The 26,321-nt window shown below is 40.2% G+C and overlaps 1 protein-coding gene across 2 annotated transcripts in view; it reads left to right on the forward strand.

The window, feature by feature from the left end:
• The first annotated feature begins 4,646 nt into the window (after positions 1-4,646).
• The window catches only part of rai14 (retinoic acid induced 14), a 39,874-nt gene continuing 18,199 nt past the window's right edge, over positions 4,647-26,321 (forward strand). Inside the window, exons 1-3 of one of the 2 annotated variants that reach the window (XM_069703154.1) lie at positions 4,647-5,059; positions 6,897-6,978; positions 24,627-24,757. In XM_069703154.1, coding sequence (XP_069559255.1) covers positions 6,943-6,978; positions 24,627-24,757 — 167 coding nt within the window. In that variant the 5' untranslated portion in view covers positions 4,647-5,059; positions 6,897-6,942. The remainder of the gene's footprint in view (positions 5,060-6,896; positions 6,979-24,626; positions 24,758-26,321) is intronic. The other variant, XM_069703145.1, reaches the window with a different exon arrangement.

Genomic DNA, 26,321 nt, shown 5'->3' on the forward strand with positions numbered 1-26,321 from the left:
AAACTGGAGCAACAAAAATCTCCCTATATATTTTCAGAAATCTCTGTCCTTCGCATATTTCGACAACCGTTCCATATTAATAATATCATAAAACGTGCTGCGTTTGTGGGATCATTATATGGCAGTCCAGAATCTCTCCCAGGACGTGTTACTGGGCCGGTGTTGGTACCTCATATGTGGCCTGCACCCTTACAGCAGTATTGGATTTGACTTAAGTACATTTGCTCGCTCAATCTGTCTAAGTGCTCAACCCAGAAGATAAAATGAATATCATTTACATGTTAGTGTTTTACGATATAAATCAACACGCCTTCTCCACGTATTGCTTTCTAGATGCCTTAACTGCAATTTCTGGTTTACTCTCATTACTGATAAACTAAATAATTGATAGAGTTAATAAGATGATGTTAAAAAGATACACAGCTTTGTTTAATGTTAATTCTACAATGGCAGGGACTTGTTCTCCATTAAAAAAAAATCAGAGCCCATTGTAACACTAACCTAACTTTGCCTACCGTCCCTCATATTCTGACTCATAACTTAACCCGACTAATTATTGAACTAGCCAGCAAAAGTAGCTGCAGCTAACATTTAAACAGAGAAAGAAAAGGGATCCAAACTGCAGTTTAAACACAGCAAAAACGTAATCACAACTAACAGAGAGAGCCTCTCGATTGTATGAAATAAATATATGTTTTTAACAAACAAATGTCCACGCCTCGCCCAAAAGTGTGGGCTAAGTGTGGGCTATCCGCTTGGGCCCCATGGCTTTGCCCCCATATGGGACGGACAATTCAAGCTGCATGTGGGCCCCACATGGGCCCCAGCCTAGGCAACAGGCAAACATTAACGTCTTAGACTTCAAAAATATACAATTTCTTCTCCAAATCATAACTCTGGTGACAATTTGATACAAGCCAGTAGTTTTAGTGTCAACTTTACCATGTCAAAAGTCAGATTTCAGATCTGTAAATGTAAACCAAGGAGATTTTGACAAACATTTTCCTGTGTCTTCCGTGCAGGTCCAAACAAGAGAAATGGGCCCCAAAAGTTCAACTTTGTGGCAGCTGGTTTGTGGTCACTTTACTTGTGAAGCAAAATAATTGAATTGCCTTGCCAGGTGGGTCGCTCCCTAATGGCATGCAAACCAAGTTGACAACATGCAGACACGAAGGCCTGAGGACCATCAGCTCATCTTTGCACTGGTGGCCCTTTGATTCCAGTGTTGTTTAGGCCCACTGATTTTGTACACCAATTTACACTTTTCTGTCCTCAATTTTTTTTCAACATCACCATATCTACAGTCAATCCCTCCATTCTCAGTGATAAAATACCCTGGAGCAAGGAATATAATTGTCTTGAATCATTTACTGACCGTACTTAAAGGACGCAGACACCTGCACAGGCTTAAAAACATGCCGCTTTCTGCATTCTACCACACATTGAAAGACCTTATACATAATTTGCAGTTTGCTTTGTTGAGTAAACAAATTAAAATTGCACTTTAAAGTGAAGATAGAGCTTTTTTTTTTTTAATTTTTTTTAATTTTTTTAAAACATCTACTTTCTAATCAGATCAGATGAAAGAGCTGGTTAACGACTAATTGTAAGAATGGTGGTAAGGTCCCCAGGTCTTTCTGTTAATATCCTGTTAAGGTCTTTGAGTAAGACACCCCAAGTTCCTCCCAAATTCAGGCGAGCACCTTGCATGGCAGTTCTGTGTCAATGTGTGTGACCTCTACAGTGAAAAAGTGCTATATATGTGCAAACCATTTACCAATGACATCATTCTATTTGCGGAATACAAATATAGTAACCAAACCTGACCCCTGCTGCCATGCAGACGATCCGTTTGAACTCTTCCCCTCCGCTAGGCATCTCAGACAAATCTCTGATAGCTAAAACTAGATGACAAATGAGCAGCTTCTTCCAACAAGCTGTCTCCAAAAAAAAAATCTTATGCCACCTGTCAATGAAATATGGTCCTCACCTGCCATACAAGTGCATATGTGTACAAATTTGTCTGTAGGAGTGTACAGGTTTTTCTCAGAATGAAAAAAAATTCAGTTTTAGATACATTTATTTACATTTTGGCCATAGGCTATATTTAGAAGTATATTTTTATACTTATTCATACTTATATACTATATATATTTACACTTTAAAGTTTAATTTCAATCTTTTTATATCTTTGCTCTATATAAGAATGTACTATTTAATGTGTTTTTTTTTTTTTTTTCACAAGGCCTACTGGGAGCAGCTGGAAACCATGAAAATGTCTTGCGTGTCAATACTTACGGAAGCACACTGCAGCCGCATAAGAAAAAATATTGGCAGTTTAACTCATAATTATGACTTACTATCTTATAATTACGAGCTCTGGACCTCATATATATGAGAAAAAAATGTGCTTCCATAAAAACTCAAGTGCACGTTGTCAAATAAAACAATCTTGAAGCAGCTTCTCCACTAGATGTCACTGCCTTGACATTTACTGAGAAACCACTGCCTACATTCTTTGCTGCCCATAAACTGAAATTATAGTACTGTTGAGTCCAACTTTCATATAAAATAGGCCACACCTTGGCCAGGCAGACTAACCAATGAGCAGCCACATGCCACTCTGTCCGTGTCTCTCATTCATTTTGTTTTTATTGATTGTTTACACAGAAAATCCCAAATAACGTAAAAAAAAAAACTAAAAAAAAACCTCCCTTACTCATTAAGTACATATCGCCAGTATGTTTGAAATAGGCTGTGAATGAATTATGGAAATGTTTAATTTAGTCCCCAATAGTCAGTCACACACACACATATGACACAAATCCAAAATTGGAATATTTACTTTTGAATTAGTGGTTTTGGTATGACACACAGACATGACATACCCATAGAATACATTGTCTCATCTAACCAAATTATATCAGCATTACAACACCACAGCTCAGACAGGTTCTTACCTGCATTAATGTGTTTCATTGCAGTGTTGTTGCGACATAGGCCCATAACATCAACATGACTTGTTTGACTAGCAGTCTCTCAACTTCAGAGATGATACACACTGAGTTTACACATGAAGATCAGGTAGCGCATTATGGGGAATGTTGCATCTTTTGTCAAAACATTTAAATATCTTGTGGGTTTTGAGGAGCTTTGTCAAGTCTGAGATGCAATTTGTGAAATATAGGATTCAGATTTGTGTATCTTGACCTATATTAGGGACAGAAAGTCAGGATAGCTCAAACCCAGCTGAACAGATTGTCTTCTTTTTTTTTTCTTTTTTTTACTGTCTATGAGCTATTAGATGGCTTTGCTGGACTGCAGTAGTGTTGAAATGTGGTTCAAATATTTGTAAATGTGTTGGTCAAAATATTAGAAAAATGGCAATGAAATGCAGCTCAGTTCAACAACACTGAAAAATGAATACTATCTCTGACAGGGTTGAACAAAACTAAACATTATTATATCTTTGCAAAAGTAAATTTCATGGCTGAACCAGAAGCTTACTGCAGAGATCCAGTCAAAAATGTCTTCAAACATATAACCTACAGCAAATTTACATAATGTAGCAGTTTAGTGAAGCAGTAAGACATCTTCTCTTGCATTCTACTCAGTGATGAAAAACGTATTCAGATCCTTTACTTCAATAAAAGTAGTAAAACAGCAGCAGACTCCATACTCCATTACAATACTTCATTAAAAGTCAAAGTTCAATTTAGAAGCAAAATATTGTATTTTTTAGTCGTATCAAAAGTATAAAATACTTCATTAAAAGTCAAAGTTCAATTTGGAAGCAAAATATTGTATTTTTAGTAGTATCAAAACTACTGGTTTGGCTCCTCTGACTAAGGCCTATATGACAGAATTGTATTATTAATACTAAAGCATCGGTGTGTAAGCAGCATGTTACTGTTGTATCTGCTGCGGGTGGAGCTAGTTTGAACTACTTAATATCCAGTTTTCTATCCAGAGACAGCAGATCCATCTGAGGGGTCGTCAGATGATTACCGAGAGAGAAAGAAGAAAAAACTAAGTTCTGATCCACAAATCTGTTTTACATTTTTTGACTTTTTTTCTCTGATCTTTGATTTTTTTTGGTGAGATATTGGATCTCTGGAACATTTATTGGAATTAAACCATGTGAAAGGTTTAGAAGGATAAATTACTATTTGGTGGTGCTGTTAACAACTCAGACATCTGAAATGTGGCCCTGACTACACGACGAGAAGCTAAACGTCAGAGGCCAAAAAGGTTGGAAAATCAGTCTAATCTTTCTCGTTCTCCAATTGACGTGATGTATTTTTTTTTAAAAAAAATTTTAAAGATTTTTATATTATAGATTGTGTCAAATCTCCATCTTAAAAGCAACTAGGAGCAAGTTGATGAATAAAAGTAGCGGGGTAGAAAGTAGCCACAATAGTTCCCTCTAAAGTTTACCTTTGGAGGTAGAAAGTAGCATCAAATAGAAATACTATATAATATAATATAATATAATATAATATAATAAGTAAGTAATGTAAATTACAAGTACCTCAGAATGAAAGTGCAGCACTTGAACAAATCTACTCATATTCTACTTGATTGTATTTGAGCCGTGAGAGTGAGGTTTTGTGGGGAATACCCCTTTAACCGCAACATGAATGGGGCACAATGGAGAATAGAAGAGGAGGCTCGCTTGCTGCGGTCACGAGAGCGCAGGGAGCGTGACGTCACTTTCCTAAACCGGGCAGCAGCCGCTGAGTCCTGAGAGAGAGAGAGAGAGAGTTGGACAACCGGGAGTCCGTGAACAGCTCAACTTTTAATGTATGCTGGCCGAGCCGAGCCGAGCCGAGCCACCGCGTCGCGTCGTGCTGTTTTCTCCTCCTTCACGCATCCTCCTGCTTCACGAAGGCTCGCTGGTTTCTCACTTGTTCACGAGCTAAACTGTTTTAGGCTTTAAAAGAAAAAAAAAAAAAAAAAAAAAAAAAGAAGAAGGAAAAAAAAAAAAAAAAAAAAAAAAAGAGCGGTTGTCTTTTCTTTTATGTGTCCAGCCTTCCTGCGACTCCCAACACACAGCAGGGTAAGTCTTGTCCGGTGTTTTCCGTGCGATTTGGTTTCAAGGATGCGTTCGCGTTTTTTTTTGTTTTACGTAAGAGCCTCCCAAAACTTAGTGTTTGGGAGTCTCGGCGGTGAATGAGACGGGCACAGCTCCCGTGCTGTCCCGCGGCGCAATTACAAAGCGTCCACTCTCGTATTGTTTTGTTGGACAAGGATGCACGGCGCCTACATTTCACAGCCTGCTTTCTGGTGCAAAACGGGTCGCAGCTTTTACCCGCGTTTGCTCGCGTACTCACGGCGATCGTGCTGTTTAATGAGCGGCATGCAAATATGCACAGCTTACGCTCAGGTCTGAACTGCTTTTTTTTTTTTTTTTTTGGCAGCAATTCAATTCGTGCAATAACAATAGTTTGACAATAGATTCCGCTGTAAAGTTTGCTCTCCTTCAGGGGCATCTGAGAAAACACATTCCCCTTCGTTTTGTAAATGAGCTTCTGATATCTACAGAGAAATGTTCAGTCTACTACCACTTCTTGGTTTTTGCATACAAAGTCACTGATGGACTGCTGTTGCTTCTATATATATATATATTTATTTATACACACGCACATTAATTTGACTGGGTTGAATGTTGCCAGAAGAGCTCTGGACATGGCTCTTCATTACACATCCACCTAGTATACATTAAGGGCTATGATTAATCATTGCATAGGTAAAAAGATTAGCTGCTTATTAGTCTTTTAGATGTCAGAAAATTGGAAAAAAAAAAAAATGTCGAACTGTGTTTCCCAATAGCCGAAGGTGCAGCCCAAAATGTCTTGTTTTTGTCTCGACCAACAGTCCTCGACCATAAGAGACTTTTTTTTATTATCGCGGAGGACTAAAAGTACAAGAAAATATTCACATCAACGGTGCTGTAATTAGAGAATTTATGTATTATTCCATAAGAAAATGTCTCAAAAACAATTAATGCATTTTCCAAAAAGTTGCCCGTTCCATTTCTGTCAACCAACTAATCGATTTATCAACTAATTGTTGCATTTCTCGTAAACATTACCGTCTTCCCGCATAAAACTAAAGACTGAGATCTGAATAACTCTTCCTGACTTTGTATCTTCAAAGTCTTTATGAATTTAAAACTGTTACTCCTCCAGACCACACTGCCAATAATCATCGCAACAAGTCTCAAATTGCTCACATGGTGCTCGCAGATGAAATACAAGCAGACACAGAGGACCCTGAACCTGAAGCTTAATTTTGACTGGAAATGTTTCAAAGGATATTTTGGGGATAAATCATCGACAAGGTCATTTCTGGCATTAAAAAAAACACGTGATTTTGCTTCAGGCGGTTAGGGCACAAAAATACCGTCGCCACCAGGCATCCCCAGGGGGTCAGTGGCGATTTATAACATCCTTATAGGAAACGATACAAAGCCAGATACCATTTTCAGCAACAGGTTTAAATTAGGTTTGCATGTGGTAAGTCCGTTCCCAAAACTGCTCATTAATCAAAGGGGAATAAGTTAAATGTACTTCAGGTTTGTCACAGTTCAAGCATAAATCTATAGTCTGTTACTGTTGCACTAGAAGCCGTGCTGCTAATGAGGCTTTAATAAACACCAGGTTTTACTTTTTGAAAGGCAAATTGTTAATTTATTCACAATAAATCACTGCTGATGCACTCCATATTTACACCCCATACCGACGGTAGCTTGTGCGGATGTAACGTTACAAAATACTTCATAAGTCAAGTACTTCAGTCTTCAGAAACACTAAATCACATCTGAAATAGGAGCTAACAGCAATGCGGCTAAGTTTAAACGTCTGTGTGCTTGTTTTTGTTTTTTTTCTTCGCAGCCTCAACTGAGCGATTGAGTGAGTGACTGCATGGATCAGACTGAACATGAAGAGCCTCAAAGCCAAGTTTAGAAAAACTGATGTGAGTACTGCAACATGTGTTCACGACTATGTAAATTGTGTGTGCATGCAACCCATGTGTGCACATGTATATGTCTGCATGGATGACTCATTGTCTATGTATGCACGGCTCGAGCAGTTGGGAAATGATTTTTGGCTGAATTTCTATAACTTTGGGGGTCAGCAGCTCCTCGCGGTTTGTGGATATTTTTGAGAAAGAATAAATAGGTTCGGGAAAAAAATAAATAGGGTTTAATGATTACGTCCGAGTAATGCGTTTAGAGCTCTTGTAAACAGAAAAAGTGTTGCATGCTGGATTTCACGTGTCAGCTCCTGTTGTGCGTGTCATGACAACGTTACGGCCTTAAAAGGAGGTCACGACGTTGTGAAACTCATTTACGGCGTGATATGATGCAGACCTTTATACAAACAGATAGCATAGAAACCTTTTATATTGAGTCGTGTTGGAAAATGACTCGACGTTGTGACATGGATTTTTTTTTTTTTTTTGTGTGCTATTAATCCCGCATAGACCTCATCAGTGCAGAGTCACTGCTCCAGATGAGGATTTGATCCTGCTGACTATGAATCAGTCTTTTGGGAGAAACTTCATGCTGGTTCAGTCCCAGTCTGAGATGCTCCACAACTCACAGGAAGTGAGGCGTCTCCGCAACGTCTGACTCATCTGTTGTCACGGTGACCCTAATGACACAGAGCCAAACGCCAGACAGGAAAAGTCTGGAGGGCTGTGTGATGAATGGGATGAGTTTTAAGCGATGAAGGGCGTGTCAGAAGTAAAGAAGTCGGCGAGTGGAATGAAGAATGTGAAGTTAAGGAGACACTTTGTTTATGTAGACAGTTTCCATGAGATTAAGAGTTTGTGGTGGGGCGGGATGGTGAGCTCCGGTTAAATGGCATGTTCTGCTGAGACAGAGAGCGAGACTGTCCCGCGCAGGAAGAATTAGGCGGAGTATATCCCTGCTTTTATTCAATTATACCCACAACATACTGTGAAGCATAACTACAGCAGGGATTACTGTGTAGAGAGCCGCATGTCTGCAAGTGGAGAGCTGATCAAACCCCCCCCCCCGAGACCCACCTGTAGAACACCTATGAAATCATTCAAATGTGCAGTTACAATTGCTCATAAGGAATATAAATACAAGAGATATACATATACAAGAGAAACTGACAAAAATGGGGGGCGGGGGAGGGATGCCTGCCATTTTACATGGCCGTTGTGCCTAATATTAGTAAATTACTGCAAATTCAGTCAGCTATGTGGGGGAACACAATAGCGTCCATTGTTCTGGGAAACATTGATTCCAGTGTTGGGCTGCGTCGGTCAAATAGTTCCTTTTTCGCGAGTAAGATGGATGAGGTCTGCCTCGTCCACGCGTTTTACAGTAGAAAAAAAAAACACAAAAAAACAGTATTGTACAGTAGCAGTTGTAAAATGTTTGAGATCCTTTTGGAGTGAAACGCTCATCCTCACTAAAATAGGCAGTCGTAGGCGGCATGAGAGAAGACGAGGAAGAACAGTGGATGTGAATGTTGCTTAGAAACACAACTGATGTGCCATTGGCTGCCGTGCAGGCCTTTGCAGACCTCCCCACCCACGTAGATTGTCGCACTTTGATCGCTTGGATAATTGTTCGGTTTGTCTCCCGTTTCATGAAATAAATCTCCCATTTTCATATCTGTATGTTGATACGATACAGTTTGGAACAGAAAAGCTTAGCATTAGTCACAAGCAAACTAGTGATAACGGTTTTCTGTCTTATGACCGTAATAGGGCATCTATACGGTATGCCATCATTTAAAAACTGATCTGAATGCGAAAGCACGTTTATTTCTTTGTTTTTCACGTTTTATGCCCTCATATATTTTTAAAAACAAGAAACCTTCAGTATGGCACACGACAGTCATTTGCATGCAAAATAAACTTGGGCTAAACACCCCCAGTATTGCAGTCCTCACTTAGTGATTCAAATTAATGGTTACGATTATGATATGCAGAAAAAAATAAATAAAAAGTTTTACAGGCCGACATGTTGAACCTAGCCAACAGTCATTCCACTGCTTTTTATAGAAACCTTGAACAACTGTAATAGAAAGAAAAATATCTCTAGTTCTATTTCAGGCTGCGAGTGTCAGTGATAGATTACTCAGGAATGTTCCCCCCAAAACCAGGCCTTCATTTTTTTTTTTTTTTTTTTTTTTTACAAAATAACAGAAACTTACGTAAATAACTCCTCGATGAAGCAAAGACCTTTCCAGATAATGTGCAATGGAATCTGCGATTCAGTGTCAAATCTTTACTAAATGCTTGATTTGAAGGATCCTCCGCCAGCTCGGTGAACTGAATGAGTCAGGGAGCCAAACCTTTACTTGAACACCTCTCTGCATGAGGCCAGAGAGAAGAGAACAGGATGTTTAATGATGGTTATGTGATATGGGATGCTCAACAGCTCGATGATAACGCCAGATAATAAAACCTTAATTACATTTTACATTTTTTTTTTTTTATAGAGGGATAATAATGTAAATCAAATTATCACGAGCCAGACTACAATGTAGTTGACAGCTATCAAATATTCCAGCACTGACTTGTTTAAATGCCGTCTGTTAAGGCAACGTTAACATTTTTCCATCGGAGTATCAGTGCATCCTAAAATATCAATTATATCATTCAGACATGTTTACACAACATGAAAACACATAAGCACAATGATTAATGTTACATGTTTAATTCCAGATTACTTACACACACACACACACACACACACACACACACACACACACACACACACACACACACACACTGGTCAGACCCGCACACCTTAATCTATTTCACATCCTGAATTTTTCAAAACATGAGAAATATTTAATGCTGACCTGCAGGAATTGCGTAACACCTGACATGCAGAATTTTCTATTATATAAATACATTTTATAGACGAATGATATCTTAGGGTTTGAATATTAAACTCAGTATTCAGTGATGGCGATAGTTACGAGGAGGGAGATAAAGAATGCGCACAACACCAGATCACCCAATATACCATTCTCGAATGAAAGACTCCGCCTCTTTAGTCTCATGCCAGGAGTCTTTGATCTGGTTTCGGTGCTTTTTTTTTTTTTTTTTTTTTTTTTCTATTTCTATTTCATATAATGTTTTGTAGGTTATTGTTTGATCTCTACTCATCTTATTTGTATGTTTTCGAATGCCTTTGTGCGTCTTGTTAAATGCCTGGCTACCTGGATAAAAAGTTGAAAGTTTGTATGGTGTTTAAAAAGCTTTTAATTTCACAGGGTCAGAGAATATATTTATAGGAACAATCTCGAAGATTTTGTGTCGAAATAACGTCTATCTGTGAATGAGGTAACACAATGGTGATTGATCCTTGGGCCAATCGGTGACAGGCGTTGCATTAGCAGTGTTACAACCGGTGTGTTCATAGCGACATTCCTGTGAAAAATCACAAGCGTTTCACAGTAAGTGACGGGTTTTCCATCAACCAGCAGTGATTGTTCCGCCAGAGAGCCAAAGCTGTGGCAGTGTGGTTTCTTTTTGGGAAGCTGATTTTTCCCATGGAAAACGTTCTTTTATCCATGAATGTATATTTCATATCACACTCACAAGTTAAAAAAAACTATGCAAAAAAAACATAGTGATGACTAATGATCTCAATCCCGCTCGAGGCATCACATGACTGCGGTCAAAGCTGTAGGAAAAGCTAATGGAACAGGCTCACTCTAAAACTGCCAGCTGACTGACGACACACTGTTTGGATCTCTGAGAAGCGAAGTCCAAAAACACATCTTTAATTACTGCTTATCGTCATAGGAACAAACAGACCTCCGAGATTTGTCTCAGTCATCAAAATACAATGACAGAAAAACTCAAATATGTCACTGCTGGCACAGAAAACTGTGTTTGAATGAAAAGCCACTTAATTAAGTCAACATTTCTCCACCGTGGCTTTACTACACTTATGTCATCTCCTCTGTTAAATATGAGAAAAACAGATCTTTCCGCCCACATTGTGTTTGGCGAATGATTGAATTATTTTCTTGAGCTAGCAGCATGTTTGATTGTTGGGAAAAACATTTGAATGTAGAAATACCATGCAAAACTAGATTAAAACTGTACAGCCAGGCAGACTCAGCAGAATGTGTCACCAGGTTAAGGAGATCAGCTTTCTCAAATGCTGCACTGTGAGGCTAAGTAGTGTGAAAATGCGCCGCCTACGCTTAAAGTGCTGATGCATTTCCAAGTTTAACATTAAACAGTGTTTCTGTTGCACAAAAAGATAAACCGAGTATGACGACAGTCAATTTCTGCACTGGGATCCGTGTGAGTCTGTGCTGGTTTGACTTTGGTCACATTATGTGTCCACCAAAATTCTGTGCATACCAGCGCCTAACAGGGAACAGCACCGGAGCAGGTGTGTAGTTATGCAAGGTCAAAGTGAATCGGAGGAATTCGTGTGTGTGTGTGTGTGTGTGTGTGTGTGTGTGTGTGTGTGTGTGTGTGTGTGTGTGTGTGTGTGTGTGTGTGTGTGTGTGTGTCCGTATATGTGTTTTGTTGGTTTCATGTGTGTCTGCTAAACTCTGCACCGGCGTGTTGAAATGTTTGTATCAGCCTGAATATGTCTTTGGAATACATTAATGACATTTTGACTAAGCCTATTTAGCCAAACAAACAGAGTAATTGGGGAGAGTGTGTGTGTGTGTGTGTGTGTGTGTGTGTGTGTGTGTGTGTGTGTGTGTGTGTGTGTGTGTGTGTGTGTGTGTGTGTGTGTGTGTGTGTGTGTGTGTGTGTACATGTGTTAAGAGAGCAGTGTTTCAGACAAGCAGACGGTGTAATCTGGTTTCTGGGAACGGCTTTGGCAATAAGCCACAACAAGACTTGGAAGCATTTTGCTTTTGCTCATGTCTGAACAGTCGCGCGCATCAATAACTTCAGTTACTCCCTTTGTCCTGTTCAAATTGTCAGTTGTTGATTTAATTTATATTCACTTCAGTCAATGTCTCTGCATCTTCACATGTAAAGAACTGAGATGGGCACACAACCTTTGAAAAATAAGATGATGTTCAAATGACACCATGTTGTCTTTCAGTTTATCAATAACCAGGTCTGCTTCGGTAATTACACTAATCCACATTAAATTCAAGTTTGAACTCAATTGTTGGTGATTAGTTGTTGTTCAAATATGAGGCAAAGCATACTATTTATTTATATGAAGAGTTCTTTTAGATTTAGTTGGAATAACATCAAGATTTATCTTCTGTACAACCAGGGCTGAGTAGGAATTTTTCAAGATGATCGCAATACCCCAAGACTTTTCTTAACCTCAGAATTTGCGAAATATGATATATATTTCTGCAAACCTGTGCTTTTGTTTGACAAAAGAAGCTCAAGATCTCAAATGTAAAACATTGTGAAAACACAAGAAGAGCTTTGCTTAAAAAAATACAGTCGAACACTTGACAAAACTTTGATTGCGGCTTGCATTTTGACGGCAAATCTAAACAAACGTTCAGTTCTGGTTGTCAGTACTTGAAAAAAAAAAAAAAAAAAAAAATCACGTGGAATTAGTGAAAGAAATCTTAATTGAATCCCGCAGCGTGCCGTCGAAACTTTGAGACGACATTAACAATTTGGTCCGTGCTGTTCGGCCGCAGTTTCTCTTGACTGTCAGACCCTTCTACCATCCCCCAAGCTCATTATTTACTAGCTGCGCGGCTTTGAAACCCGCACGCGCGCACACGCACCTACATACTGCATCGGCGTGTGTTGTTGTCTGCGTGTCCTATTGTTGACAGCGGTACGAGTATTGAACACGCAAACCAGCCCTTCATGCTGTCGCACTGCTTAAACCCGCTTCCCCAGATGCTAGACTAAGCGGGATTACTCGAGGCTTACACGCACACACACACACACGCACGCACACGCACACACACAGTCAAACCCATTCATACATTCACATCCATGTGTATAGACCAGCATCTACAGCAGACACACACCCCCACACCCCGTCCCGTTATCATCCAGCCTCTGTGTCTAATTGATGTGTGGATTACGCCGTCTCTCACTTCACGCAGCTGTTTCGTAGCTTCGGTTCATCGGAGCTACACGACACCGGAGACTGAACTGCACATTTACTGTTTGCTGTATTTTTGGCACCTCCAAAGTGCACACGGTCTGAATATGGCTGTGTAAATATTGAAGGAGTGGAGCCCTCCTTATCAGGAGTTATGAAATGTGTCTGCTGTGTCAACTGGCGCGGCACTGCAAAGGAAATCGCATGCTGATGATCCGAAAACATTTCTAAAATAATGGCTGAAGACATTAAATCCTAAAAATTTCCCAGGATTCTTAGTGCGGTACATCGTGGGAAATATAGCCATTGGATATATTGCTTACAAAATAAAACATGATACAAAATAAACATCATGTTAATGCAGCAGTCCTTCAGTTATAGAAGGTTTCTTTTTTTTTTTTTTTACTGAACTACGGCTAGAAGCATCCCCACTTGGCCGTGTTTGATTTGGCCCAGACTGACTTGGTTTGGCATGTAATGGTTTGTTCTGGCTGGGTGTAGTGAAAGGGTATTAGTCCTGGGAGTGACAGTAAAACATTCGGGACAGCCCGGCATTAATCTGTGAGAGGAGGCGGAGGAAGGGTGTGTGTCTGTCTGTGCGTTGTCAATAGTCAGCAGGAGATGCAGCAGCCCAGAGGAGAATTATCACCCTATTCACACTTTCTCCATACAGTATATTCAGACTATATCCAACTAGAGAGACCATTCAATAATAGTCAATGCTGACATAAAAACACATGATGTAATGGTGATATAGGTTCACAACGCTTACCGGTTTAATTGAATTAGAACAGTCAGGAGCTTCAGAAACCACGCAGCCAACCAGACCGCTAACTGTCACTTGGGTTTTGCTCCTCTCAACCAGTGGCATGAACAGAAATAGAGCTGAAAGGATTAGTTGATTTTTTTTTTTTTTTTTTTTTTTGGTAGAAAATCATCAATCCAGCCACATAGAAAATGTTTTTTTTTTTTTGTTGAATCCTATATGAAGAGGCAAAAGTCTTTTGTATGTGCTTGTCTTGTCTGTAGCTGCTGCTTTAGTCGCCTCGGTTAGTTACTTGATTGCACTTAACTACTGCGCTCATTATGCTGAAGTTTTCCTCTTGATTTTGTCCACACAAGCTTAGTTTAAATTCACCCCAAGGAAAGTCTGAGGAAACTGTTTAAACAAGGACTCAATTGAAGCAGGAAGTGTCCGTGGGATCTGTCTATTCCTTGTCGCCTGTGTACATGAACTACAGCCTGAAACCTGCTCATCAGCCACCGTATGAAACACCGAGTGTGCTAAGAGGAGGCGGGTGTGATTGCAGTGTCTGCATGTGTTTGCATGCTCATTTATGTGTGGGTGTGTGTTTGGGCATGGGCTAGTTTGTTGTCTGACGTGGATGTGAAGACACCAGTGGTGATGCAAGGTGCTCGCCTGCTGCTCTGCGTACGAGAATGTACGAGTTTAATGTTCTTGAGGAAACTGTTCGCGGTACATCCGACACGGCACGACTCATTAGACATGACACGATCATCCTGCACTACATGCAGATGAAGTAATGGTGTCAGGCACAACTAATCACTGATAATAATGACGGCACCAGTAAAACAAGATAGAAGCAGATAAGGGTGGGTGAGGAGAGTTCAGTTGAAAGGTTTAGGAGTTTTAAGGAATAATGAAGAAACACCACAGTGAAGTAATAATAAGGAACAACAGCGGATTGAAGGAAGAGATGATAAAAGGACAAAGATAAAGGACGAGAAATTGCAGATGATGGGGAAGAAAGAGTGCAGGATAGTGGGAAGGGAAGTCGGCTCCCAGCCCCCAGCTTGGTTTAGACGGGTTGTTTAGTTTGGCCTTCTCTGAACAACTGGAACAATATTCACGCTAGAAGATGGATGGAGGAAGGGGTTACACGCAGTTCACCTGAAAAAACAGAGACTTTTGGCATTGCACAGCTTGATTTGCTGCTTACTTCCAAGAAATGATTTTGCTTGCAAATGTTTGAGGTGTGTTTTTAGTTCTGTCTAATGATTTAAGTGATGAAAGTCATAGACAAGTTTATGGATACAACTAGTTTAGCCCAATATGCCGCGCTTGGAGCTCACCAGAACGATCAGAGGCTGTGTAATGGTTTTTTTATTTTTTTTATTTGACCCGACAGTACTTTGACTCTGTACACTAACTGTGTGCATGTGTGTTTGAACTGCCCGGCCTATCTTGACTGAAGTGAGTGATACTGTGTATTTTTTTCCCCACTCTGCTGACTTGAGTGTAATGAGGCTGGTTGCTTTCCAAGTCAGACAGTGTTTATTTATAGGGCAGGAAAGGCTATTTGTGTGAGGAGGAAGTGCTGCACGAGAGCTATTTTTTTTTTTTTTTTTTACTGGAGGTCTTCTCGCCCCATACAGGTCCTACACGGGACATCTGTAGCAATCCTCCAATTTAAAAGCGGACTAAAAGAACATTTCAATGACAAAACTGTGTATTTACAGACTGAAAGACAATCCACTGGCTGTATTCTTGGGAGGTTGGCAGTCGTTACGGCACTTGGGACAATAAAATATAGTGTGAATACAGTCACAATGTCTGAAATCGCATTTGAACTTTTCCACATTGAGCTGGTTCCTGTATTAACAGCATATCTGAGTGAGCACATGGTTGCGGGTGGGAGGGGAGGGGAAGGGGGTTTCACTCTACAGTCATGGTGGCCTCGTTCTTGTAACTTCACTAGTCGTTTATGAGAAGAGCACACGTAAAGGAGAAGTAATTAGTGAGGTCAACTAAATCAAGTCGTGATGCTCGGGTAAGGGAGCCGACGGATGAGATGGTGTTTCCCTTTTTTCTGTGTGCGCTGTCCTGAGTGGAAAGGCAGAGAGAGAGACACTTATAAAACAGTAACAAGATGTCATCATTCTTTGATTTATAAATGGGGCTGCACTACAGTTTTTGAAACACTAAAAGTACAAAGTAGGAACATGGTGTTTGTTGGGGTATGCTTGCCATGACGTCGCTCTCAGCTACACTTCTCAAGTTTTTATTGGACAAGGTTTTTACAAGAATGTTAAACATGCTATAAATACTAAATGAGTTGTGGTTTTGATAACACAAATGAGGTTAAAAATAACTGAAATAAGGACTTGAATGGACTACACAGAATGCTGCTTGATTTTCAGGCCAACATAGTCGTGTGATACATTTAAATCAATTAAACATTAAAAAAAACAAAACACAATAATTCTCCTTGGCAGACTTCTTCTTGGCAAAGTTGGTGCAAAAGCAAGCTGCTTCTGGTTCTCATTGGTGTCTATAAAGGGGAACGCCACCATTTTTTACACATAAAAGTCTGTTTACAGGTCTTGGGGAGTACTACTGCATATGTGGGGAAAAAGTTGTATATGAAGCCTATTGTGGTTGCAGGGGGAGCTGCGTGGAGTCTGATAAATTGTGATTACGTGAGTAAGGATTGGTTGTGGCTGACATTACGAATTTGGAAATAAATATAAAAATCAGTGGGCCTTTTGTTAAGAGAGAAGTGACCTTGCCAGACGTCTGCAGCCGGTTCCTCATAACGGCCTGATTCTAGTGTCCCGAGGCGACATTTACCCACACCGGTTGCATTGTGGGTAATGTAGGCAACAGATTGAAACGTGAAATCTCTGGTTATGTTCCATTACTGTTTAAATTTGTTTTCCCAAACTCTCCATCGTAAGTCTGACGATGTTATGGGAATGTTAAATCTAGTACTCTCTCAATTAAACAATTGGAAGATGATCATGAATATGCAAGATGGTGACTGGACTACAAGCAATAACTCGATTTGAGAGTAAAATATATTTAATGAGGAGAGGGGGTGGGGGTAAAATTGTGGAGAATTTTTGAACGCGGTTGCCAGGCTAGAGAAATGTTCTCATGCTGTTAATTAGTTTCATTATCTAAACGTGCGGCCCACACTGGGTAGTATTGTGAAATACATGGCAGCGTCTCTCATTATAAAAGAAACCATCTGGTCTTTGTTTAACAGTTCTGTACACTAACTCTGCTCAGTTTCATTCTCAGAGTCTCGTAACGTATTGCAGTGTGTGTGTGTGTGTGCGCGCGCGCGTGTGTGTGTGTGTGTGTGTGTGTGTGTGTGCGCGCCCGCTACAGAGGCGGCCAGTAAGCGGTTTCAGCTGTGGCCCGAGAGAAAGGATGTATTGTTTGAGGAGATTTGAGGATCTGCTTTGTTGCAGATAAGAGGTTTGAAGTTAACAGCCACTGCTGATCAAAGGGCAGAGATACTGCAGATGTGTCAATCTGTCTTTTCTTCACCGTTTCTTTTCCTCTCCTTCTGTACAGCGTTAACTCTTCCATCCTCTCCTCTGCTTCCTGCCCTCCTCCGTCTCTGAACCGCCCTCGAACAAAGAATATTCTTTTACCTTGTGTAGCTCTGGATTCCCCTCTGGAGTTAAATCGCGTCGTCTCCGTCTCTTGCCACCCGTCTAACCTACTTTTCTTTCGCATGTATTTATTATCTCTCATCTCCGCATGTAATCCCGTAGACGACTTGATTCTTATTTACATAAAAGACAAATCTGGGTTAGTGTGTGAACTGTGTGTTGGTGTTGTGATAAATCAGTTCACCTCTCTGAGAAACCGTGAGGAAGGAAAGGCGTTTCCTCCCAATAATCTTGTGTTGCTTTGGTTGGTTTTTTTCCTTTTCTACCTGACATGAGTTGACTTCGGTTGTTTTTATTTCTTTTCCATCCTTTCGGCTTTCAGCGAATCAGTCTCTCTGTAGAGTTCCTTTGTCTTATCTATTTCCCCAGACAATCTCTCTTTACGACAGACTTTTTAGTTTTTCTTGCCGAGCCAACTCAGCGCATGTCGGTCTGCCCGTTTTTTCCAACGCTTAAATCCAGAACAAGATTTCCTGACAATTATTGACCCAATCAACATAAAATTTGTTAGGGTATTTTTTTCATCCCCCATTGTCTTATTACCTTGGATTTTGGTACCACTGTCAACTCGAACCTCCATCGCACAACTCTTTAATCCATGACAAGACATCTGGAAAAGTCATTCCTGGACTTCAATGAAATTTGTCATGGATATGCGTTGGAAGTTTTCTTATCTTCCTGGGAAAACGGTTTTATTTTTCAGTTTGACCTGGAAGTGCGCAGATCTGGCGAACAACAGATGAAGGCCTTCCAGTGTCTTTCCTTATCAGGTCAATTTTACCAGTGAAACTGAACCAGTTGTGTAGAAATATACATAAAAGTCCAAATCAAAGTAGAACAAATTGTATTCTGTATTCTATTTTTTTGTTGTTTTTTTTGTTGAGGAAAATCCTCAAGTTCGTCTAAAGTAAATGTTTGTCTGTTAAATCCATCTGCTCTTAGCTGTTGAACTCTACAAACATACAGCATATGATGTGGTGATTACTCTTTCCTGATCGAAGTTTGTTTTTCCTACTGAGAACTGAGGAGGTTCAGGGAAACGGAAAAAGCACAAATGTTTACGCAAAAACCATTAGGTTAACAAACACGCTTGATGGGCATCTGTTTTCTTTGCCATTCAGTGTAAAACTGGAGTAACGACTGAATCCTAGAAGCTGCAGTTAACATAATTTGTTTCCAAAACTTCAAAATCGGACAAACCGAAAGCTGTGAAACACATGTGGAGAAGAGGGGACAGAAGGAAAGAGGGAGGTAAGGAAGAGAGAGTCTCTGAAATGAAACAACACAGGATAATAAAAAGAAAGTCTGATTTATACCGCTGTAAAATCTTTGACTCTCAGAATGTGTTTCTCAACTCATTAAATCCTCTCCCTTACTTCTACGCTTCTGTCCCACGTCGGCTGCTCTCTTGTTCTTGTCCTCGCAGCCGGCCTCGGGCCTGGACAAACAAGAAACACTTAGTGTTATCTGAACACTCTTTGTGCGTCTTAATGAGTGTCAAAGCTAAAGACAGAGAGGGAACACACACCCTGATCCCACTGTAAACACACTGAGCTGCAGCACAAGAGACAGAAGGAGAGGGAGAAGCCGGAGGAGAAGCAGGCGGGCAGACGGAGCGAAAGGAAACAACAGAAAGCAGGGGAGGAAGTGAAAATCCTTTTTACTTCCTGGTTGGACACAGAACAACACTGCTCTTATTGGTTGATAATCTCAGGATCAGTGACTCATGATGTGTTACTGTGGCAAACCCGAAACCTAAAAAAAAAAAAAAAAAAAAAAATCATATCTTTTCTCTGCATTTTCAAGAGCTCGTTCTTGAAATCTAGCCCTATCAGCTTTTTTTTTCTCCACACCTGTTATCTAATTCTTTAGAAAGAGACGTCCCTTCAGGACGTGGATATTTAGTTTCCTGCTTGCTCTCAGTCACTAATACACTTGTCTGTGTCGTGGAGTCAGGAATGCCCTCGAACCATAGATACTTCAAAAATATTAGTCCATGAAACCAAAAATAAAAGCCACATATTCCTCCAGACTGTAAACCTGATTTAATCTCTTGTTTTCTAATGACTTCATGCCAATATTGTCCTTCGCGGTGGCCCGCTAGCTTACACACGAAATAGGCAACGCTTTCTTGTGGAGCTCTTTTTTTTTTTTTTTTTTTTTGCATTGTTCAATTACTTTCTATTGGAGTTGAAGCCTGCACTGATTTTTTGCACCATTTCTGCCAGAACAGCATTATTTCATCAGCCTCCCTGCGATGACGCTCCTTCTGCACGCGGCCGAATGTGGAGCAGCGCATTCCGCTCCACTTAAACCTGTCCAGTGCGATGTACTCTAATGTCACGCTGCTCTGTCATAACTGCCCTTCATTTTCTTTTTAGTTCAGCCTATTAAAATCACAGAGTCCATTAGGCACGATCACACTATAGAGTACATAAGTGTTTGCCCTCTAATTTGTTCTGAGTGCGAGTGCCGGGTATTTATTTTGGGCCGGGTCCATTCCACTTTTTCTCTTGCATGCAGCTCTTGTTAATGGGACAATCACAGGAGCATTCGCTGCAAATGTCAACTGTACGAGATGTTTTTTTTTTTTTGGAAAGAGAAGTTTATTTTATGTTAGTATTGTTTTGATGAATCAAAGTAAGAGTGATCCACACACCCTTCACCTCCCCAACTGTTTGCAACAATCCCAAACAAATGATGTTATCGCCTATTGTTTAATCAGTTATTTCCCCGCTTTTGACTCTTGCTGCTGTACAGCGTGACCGGCGCACTGCTCCAGTTTACAAAGAGGAAGTTCCTCTCAATAGGAGACAAGTGAAATTAACCAGGAAAACTGGAGGTGAACTTCTGAGACGCAGATGTGTGGAAAAGTACTCTAAGTTGTGCAGATGTTTTAAGACTGTTTCTCTCCGTCCTACAAGCCCCTTTGGGCAATAATACATGGCATGGTCATAAACAGTAACATCTGTTAGGTAGAGAAGGGAAATGTTGACTTTACACTGTGGACACAGTGGAGGTTCAGGTGAGGTAAATGCTTTGGAAGAGTCGGGTATCTTTAGAGTAAAACTGTTGTCAACTAGGCAATTGTAAGAAGACACAGAGTAATGCACCATCCCATTCGTTGTTTTTTTTTTTTGTTGCCCTAAATGTTCTGCAGTTTCTTGAAACAAAGCAACTGACAACCAATGACTGCGTGAACAAATCTCTACTGAAGCGAGTACGCGGTGCTGCTAGTCCGCTAGCGCTTCCAATGAAGTGCAAAACTCTGAACAAATATATACAACGCATCTCTTTTTGTGGTTTCCCTTCATTGTAAACCTTCACTAACTCAACTCTGATTTCAACGTGACTGCGCGTCGTCACAGGTTTGTATAATTGAGCCCCTTTCATGACGGCTTTGTTCTGTCTCCTTTGAATTTTGTGTAAATCGTGGGTGGGTACATTTTATGTATACAGTAAACTCGGTTTTTCATGAATAAAGCTTTTTCTCGTGTCTCTGTGAGACACACAGTATCTCCAGCAAACTTCTGTCGATCAACGGAGTGCATTTCCACTCCAGCGTTGAACAAACATTTTGCCTTTTCAGTCATTGTGTCATCTGTGACATCATGTTAAACCCCTACATGTTTAAGCATAGGCTCATTTTATTTCTAAAATATTTAAATGGTTACCAACTAATGAACTAATGGATATATAATTGTAATGTAATGTGTTTAATGACTTTTGTTTGCCGTAATTAGATGGCAATATTTCGGACACGGGTCAGTTGGACCAATTTTTAGGCCTTTCATTAAGACTCTGGAGGACCACGAGGTGGAGCTTCATGTACCAAGGGTGCTACACGTACCAAAGTCTGTCAATCACTGCTCTAGCGGACCGATGGGTCCATTACATTCTTTGGCGTGATACTGGGCTGAAATATCATCTTATACCACGAGTTAACATTTACTGCTTTAGTGAAACTTGGACACCGAGATGGTTGGCTTCATGGAGGTATTTCATATTTCGCTGCTGCTGTAGCTCAATGTACTGATCTTGGAACAGATATATATATAAAAAATATATGAATTCATTTAGACTATGAATATTGAATAGGTATGCATGCAGGACTCAATTTGACAGAAATGAGTTGTTTGATCAAAAGCGCTTCAGGGAAGCTGGAGATCGTCTCAGCAGGCACCGGATGAAAGTCAACTTGGCAAGTGGCTCGTCAATCATAGCGCTTCACCTGAAGCATGCAGGCAATGTAGAGTTAACTCTCAGGGCTTGACAGCGAAAATGAGTAGATTCAGATGGTTCGAAATGATAAAGAGTCACATGAAACATTTAGGGAGTTGGTTATTGTTTGTCGTTTTGTTTATTTAAAATCTGATATTACTATTCAGGTGCATTTTAAACAAGTAAAATAACGGTAGGACTTTTTGTTAAGTAGTAAGTGTCCCTTCACCATCCTTAAGACCTGACTGTTCCTTTTATTCAGTCTTTCACTTTCAGGGCTGGGTTTGTTTATAACTGCTGTTTCCGGATCACAAAGGCACTCAATTACAGCAGTAGGTTCTGCCCTTCCTGGTATCCACAAAACAAGATAAGGAGAGTGCTGGTCAGTGTCACACAAGTTCTGTCTCTGTTTCAGTTAAATGTGTTGCATAATGTGAACAAATAACTCATGAAGTTTCTCTTACATTTTGTTTGAGGATTTTGGTAAAACCCAATACAAACAGAGTTCAAATGTACATACATCTTTATCGTTTCTGGTTTTATACAATGCTCTTAACTGTAACTAATTTTAATACCCGACTGCCTCAGTATCTTGCCTGCTGATTGAACAACACATTGACTGCCTGTATGAAAATCACGAGACTTTCTATACCAGCAAACTGGCAGGCAAATCCAGCCCTCCTCCGTGTAAACAAGAAATCCTAACCACGACACCATATGGGATGTGTCCATTATAACTTCAGCGAACTCCTGTGTCATGTTTCACTGCGTACCGATCTTAGTGACAGACATACAGTAGTGACTTATTCCTGACTTCTCGGTTGCCCTGAAAATTGTGTAACAGTAAGCCGCCCAAGACCTGATTCATCATTCTGTGTAAGGATTAATTCAGATAGTCGTCCAGATAACAGTCAAACATGTCACGAATACAGCAGTTGCAATGACAAATACAAGTAGTCAAACATTTCATGTGAAATAGCCCAAACATGCAATAAAATGTACGACTCAATGTTCTGGAAATCAAAGCAAAACTGCCCATGTAATGAACCCTTGTGATTCGTGACCACCTAATATGTGGAGTTTTCATACATATCTGCCGACACAGTTTTGTTTATAAGGACATAACTGTAGTGGCTGGGAGTCCTCAGAGGACTGCGACTGAAAGGTTTCTCTGCTGTAAACTAGAGGTTTTGTTTACATTTAGTGCTTCTTAACAAAATGCTCTGTGTCGTCTTTACTTGCACAATTTCTAATTGACTTTAACATGCTTACCACTGTACATGTGTTGTAAGGGAAAGTTTTCTCTGAGCCTGTATTTAGTTTGATTAATTTGACCTAACCCTCAGCTCACAGACTAGGCAGGACACCTGGTAGACTCGTCTTTCCTTTTCACATGTTTCTGTTGGTGTTCAGCTGAATGTTTTTTTTTTTTAACCAATCTGTTATTTCCAATCTGCCAGAGGACGATCTCAGTTTACAACACCTCTAAAATAGTATCTTAACTCATGCCATAGTGCTTTGAGGCCTGGATCACTAGAAGCTATAGATATCGTGTGTGTGTGTGTGTGTGTGTGTGTGTGTGTGTGTGTGTGTGTGTGTGTGCGCGTGGGGTATTTTTCACCTCCTCACTGATCTATGCTAATGACCCTGTGGCCTCTGCTGCAGTGCTCAGTGGTCATCCTAGCTGTGACAGAAAGGACTTTTATAGCCCTGCATTTTTCCACCAGCTGTGCAAAATGTATTGCCGTGGTTGCATTTGTGTGTTTGCCACCAAAGCTATTTGCACCCTGTATCGCTATGTCGGCTGATTGCTCTCCCAAAATAGGGTACAGTTTGCCACTACAGGTATTTATGGAGTCAGAGAGTTCCCCTCCTTGTCACGTGTAGGTCAATCGGCCATGAGGTCAAATCTGATACCGTACTGCATCCTAATATGCACAGGTGGTTGCTGGGAGAGCTGCTGACTAATGCACCCGTGTTGTAGACATGTCGGGAGCCGTGCCTTCAGACCCTTCCCATTTTCTGCTATCAGAGCAAGGAAACGTTTACAACCTGCTCCTTTAATATAATTTTCTCTAAACATGTTCTCTATTGTCTTCAATATTGTTGATTCTCCTGGAAATATATATATATTTTTGGCTATGTTGCATCTTTCCTAGTTCCCATGGGTTGTGTGTTTTTTTAAGCCAGCTCTTCTGTATCTTGTACCATCAGACTGCTGTGTTGCAAGATAGTCTCTGTATGAGATCATTCTCCAAGCTTTCTCTCTATCTGAGCAGCCTGTCAGTGATACAAATGTGGGGCCATTTGGTTTGCCGATGTGTGTGTCAGCGAGCATGTTCACATTGGATGCTGCTTACGTGCGTGTGCGTGCGCGTGCTCACATATGAAAACAAATGTTTTGCGGGGGCCACCGCAGAGCCAAGAAAACATTCTCTTCCTCTGAGAAACATTTCTCACATTTAGGGCATCTCGGCCATTTTGACAGCAAAGTAAGATTTGCTAATGCGCCTGTTAACATCTGATGACCGCTTACAATCAGCGTGTATTGTTATTATTATTATTATTATTATTATTAGAAGAGCAAAGGTAAATCTGACGCAGCATAATTTCATAGAATGTATTGAGAGAGATGACCTGGTAGCCGAGTTGTTCCTGGTTTGATTCCCAGCTGGTTGGACCTTTACTGCAGGTCTCCCCACATTACATGTCTATCTCCTACATTATTATCAAATAAAGGCATAAAAGGCCCACCAAAAATCTAAAGAAAACACAAATTTAATATCTTTAAGTCAGTAAAATATTTTTGATGATACTTACTTGGTCTACTATATTATGTTTTTTCCCTCCCTTTCTAATTTACTACTCTAGCATCTTTTGATTTATTTCTCCTATTTGGTTCTTTGTCCTCCAGGTCAACGAGTGGAACAAAAACGACGAGCGTCTGCTCGCTGCGGTGGAACATGGCGAGGTGGAGAAAGTGGCATCCTTACTTGCCAAGAAAGGTGCTAATGCTGTAAAGCTGGACAGCGAAGGAAAATCAGCGTAAGCATTCTTCGTATTATCTGCACAAAGCATGCACAAACGTGTCTTCGGTGCAGATTTGGTTCGTAGTTTTTTTTTTTTTTAGAACATATTTGTGCTGTATATTAATTCATACCTTTGCGTAATCAGGGCATGAATCCCTTTAGATCAATAGACACGACTTTTCCATGGAGACAAGAAAGTAAAGTCACAACATAACTTCTGCAAAAACAATGACTTCTACAGAGCAACTAGTTGAAATTTAGAGAGTCAGTCTGCAGTGACTTCTCCAGGATGAGTTTGGGGGGAAAACAGAGTCAATGCTGCAAACTCAGAAGCCAGAATAATGTGGAGCTGACAATGGTTTAGTAATATCTAATAGGCTGCACATTACAAAGGTTGGATGAGGAATTGCGTGATCGTAGTTAGGACTGTTATTACAATTATTTCAGCTTACCGCAATTTATTTTGCATAATTATTCAAATTGTTTCCATTCATCTGTATAAAAACAGCTGGATGAAACTAACAGCAATGTCAGATTTTCATCACTATTTCCATGTTGTTTTCTACCATTCGAGGTTTGTCACATCTACTGCTTCTGCTGTGGTTTAATGGCACAAGCAAAGAATTAGCGCCATCTCAGTACATTCTTTATTTAGTTTATTGGTACCTGTCAGTGTCGGCCGTTTCTTTGTATATTTAGGTTGTTATTTATGTCATATCTTCCCTGTGAATTTTTTTTATACAAAGTCTAAAGGACAAAAAGAAAATTACTCTTTAAACGATATATGCCAATGATCAATGACAAGAAACAGGCTCTGCTCCTTCAGAAGGTGTATAATTAATCTATGGCTTAGGTTTAAACTATGATAGTGGCATAAAATAAACAGGAAAAGACAGCCAAGTCATTATTTGCAATGATCTTGGATGACAATTAATCATCAACTAAAATTCCACCATCGTGACATCCCTAATTTTGGTAAATGAAGTGTCCAGTAAACCTGTAGTCGCTGTGATTTTTCTGTTGTCTTTACAATTTAAAAATTACACATTCCACTCCAGTATACGCTCAAGTCCTCAAGTCCTCAAGTCCAGGGTTTATGTAACTCCTTTCATGCTCCACCGCACAATGTTAAAGATGAATGGCCAATCTAAAAATATGTCTGTTTCTTCGTTCTTGAAAGGTTGACATTTTGCAACTATTCCCTCAGCCTCCTTGGCATTCAGTGTTTTGAAAGCCAGCTCATTTTCTGCAGAGGCAGCGGAGCTTGCCTCATCAGCTGAGACTGTTGATAACACAGAGGCTCAGTGTTAATATTTGACCTCTTTCTTTTTTCTGAAACACAACACCCACTGACCTCAATGTGTTGAGCAGCTCACCCAGTGCCAGGAACATCAAGACACACATGCAGATTTCTCACATGCTGAAACAAACCCTCAAAAGGTTTAAAAAAAAAAAAAGTATTCCACCACTAGTTCACATCCTTGACCTTCTCTTTGTGTGCGAGTACAGCACAGAAACACGCAGAAAGATGAAGACTGGCAGCCTTTGTAAATCATGATGAATGTGGTGGTTTGGAATCG

This window comes from Brachyistius frenatus, unplaced genomic scaffold (assembly GCF_029030835.1).
Source record: "Brachyistius frenatus isolate BFR_SWC_R1_liver_20210118 unplaced genomic scaffold, ASM2903083v1 Contig_3, whole genome shotgun sequence".
NCBI classification, from domain to species: domain Eukaryota; kingdom Metazoa; phylum Chordata; class Actinopteri; family Embiotocidae; genus Brachyistius; species Brachyistius frenatus.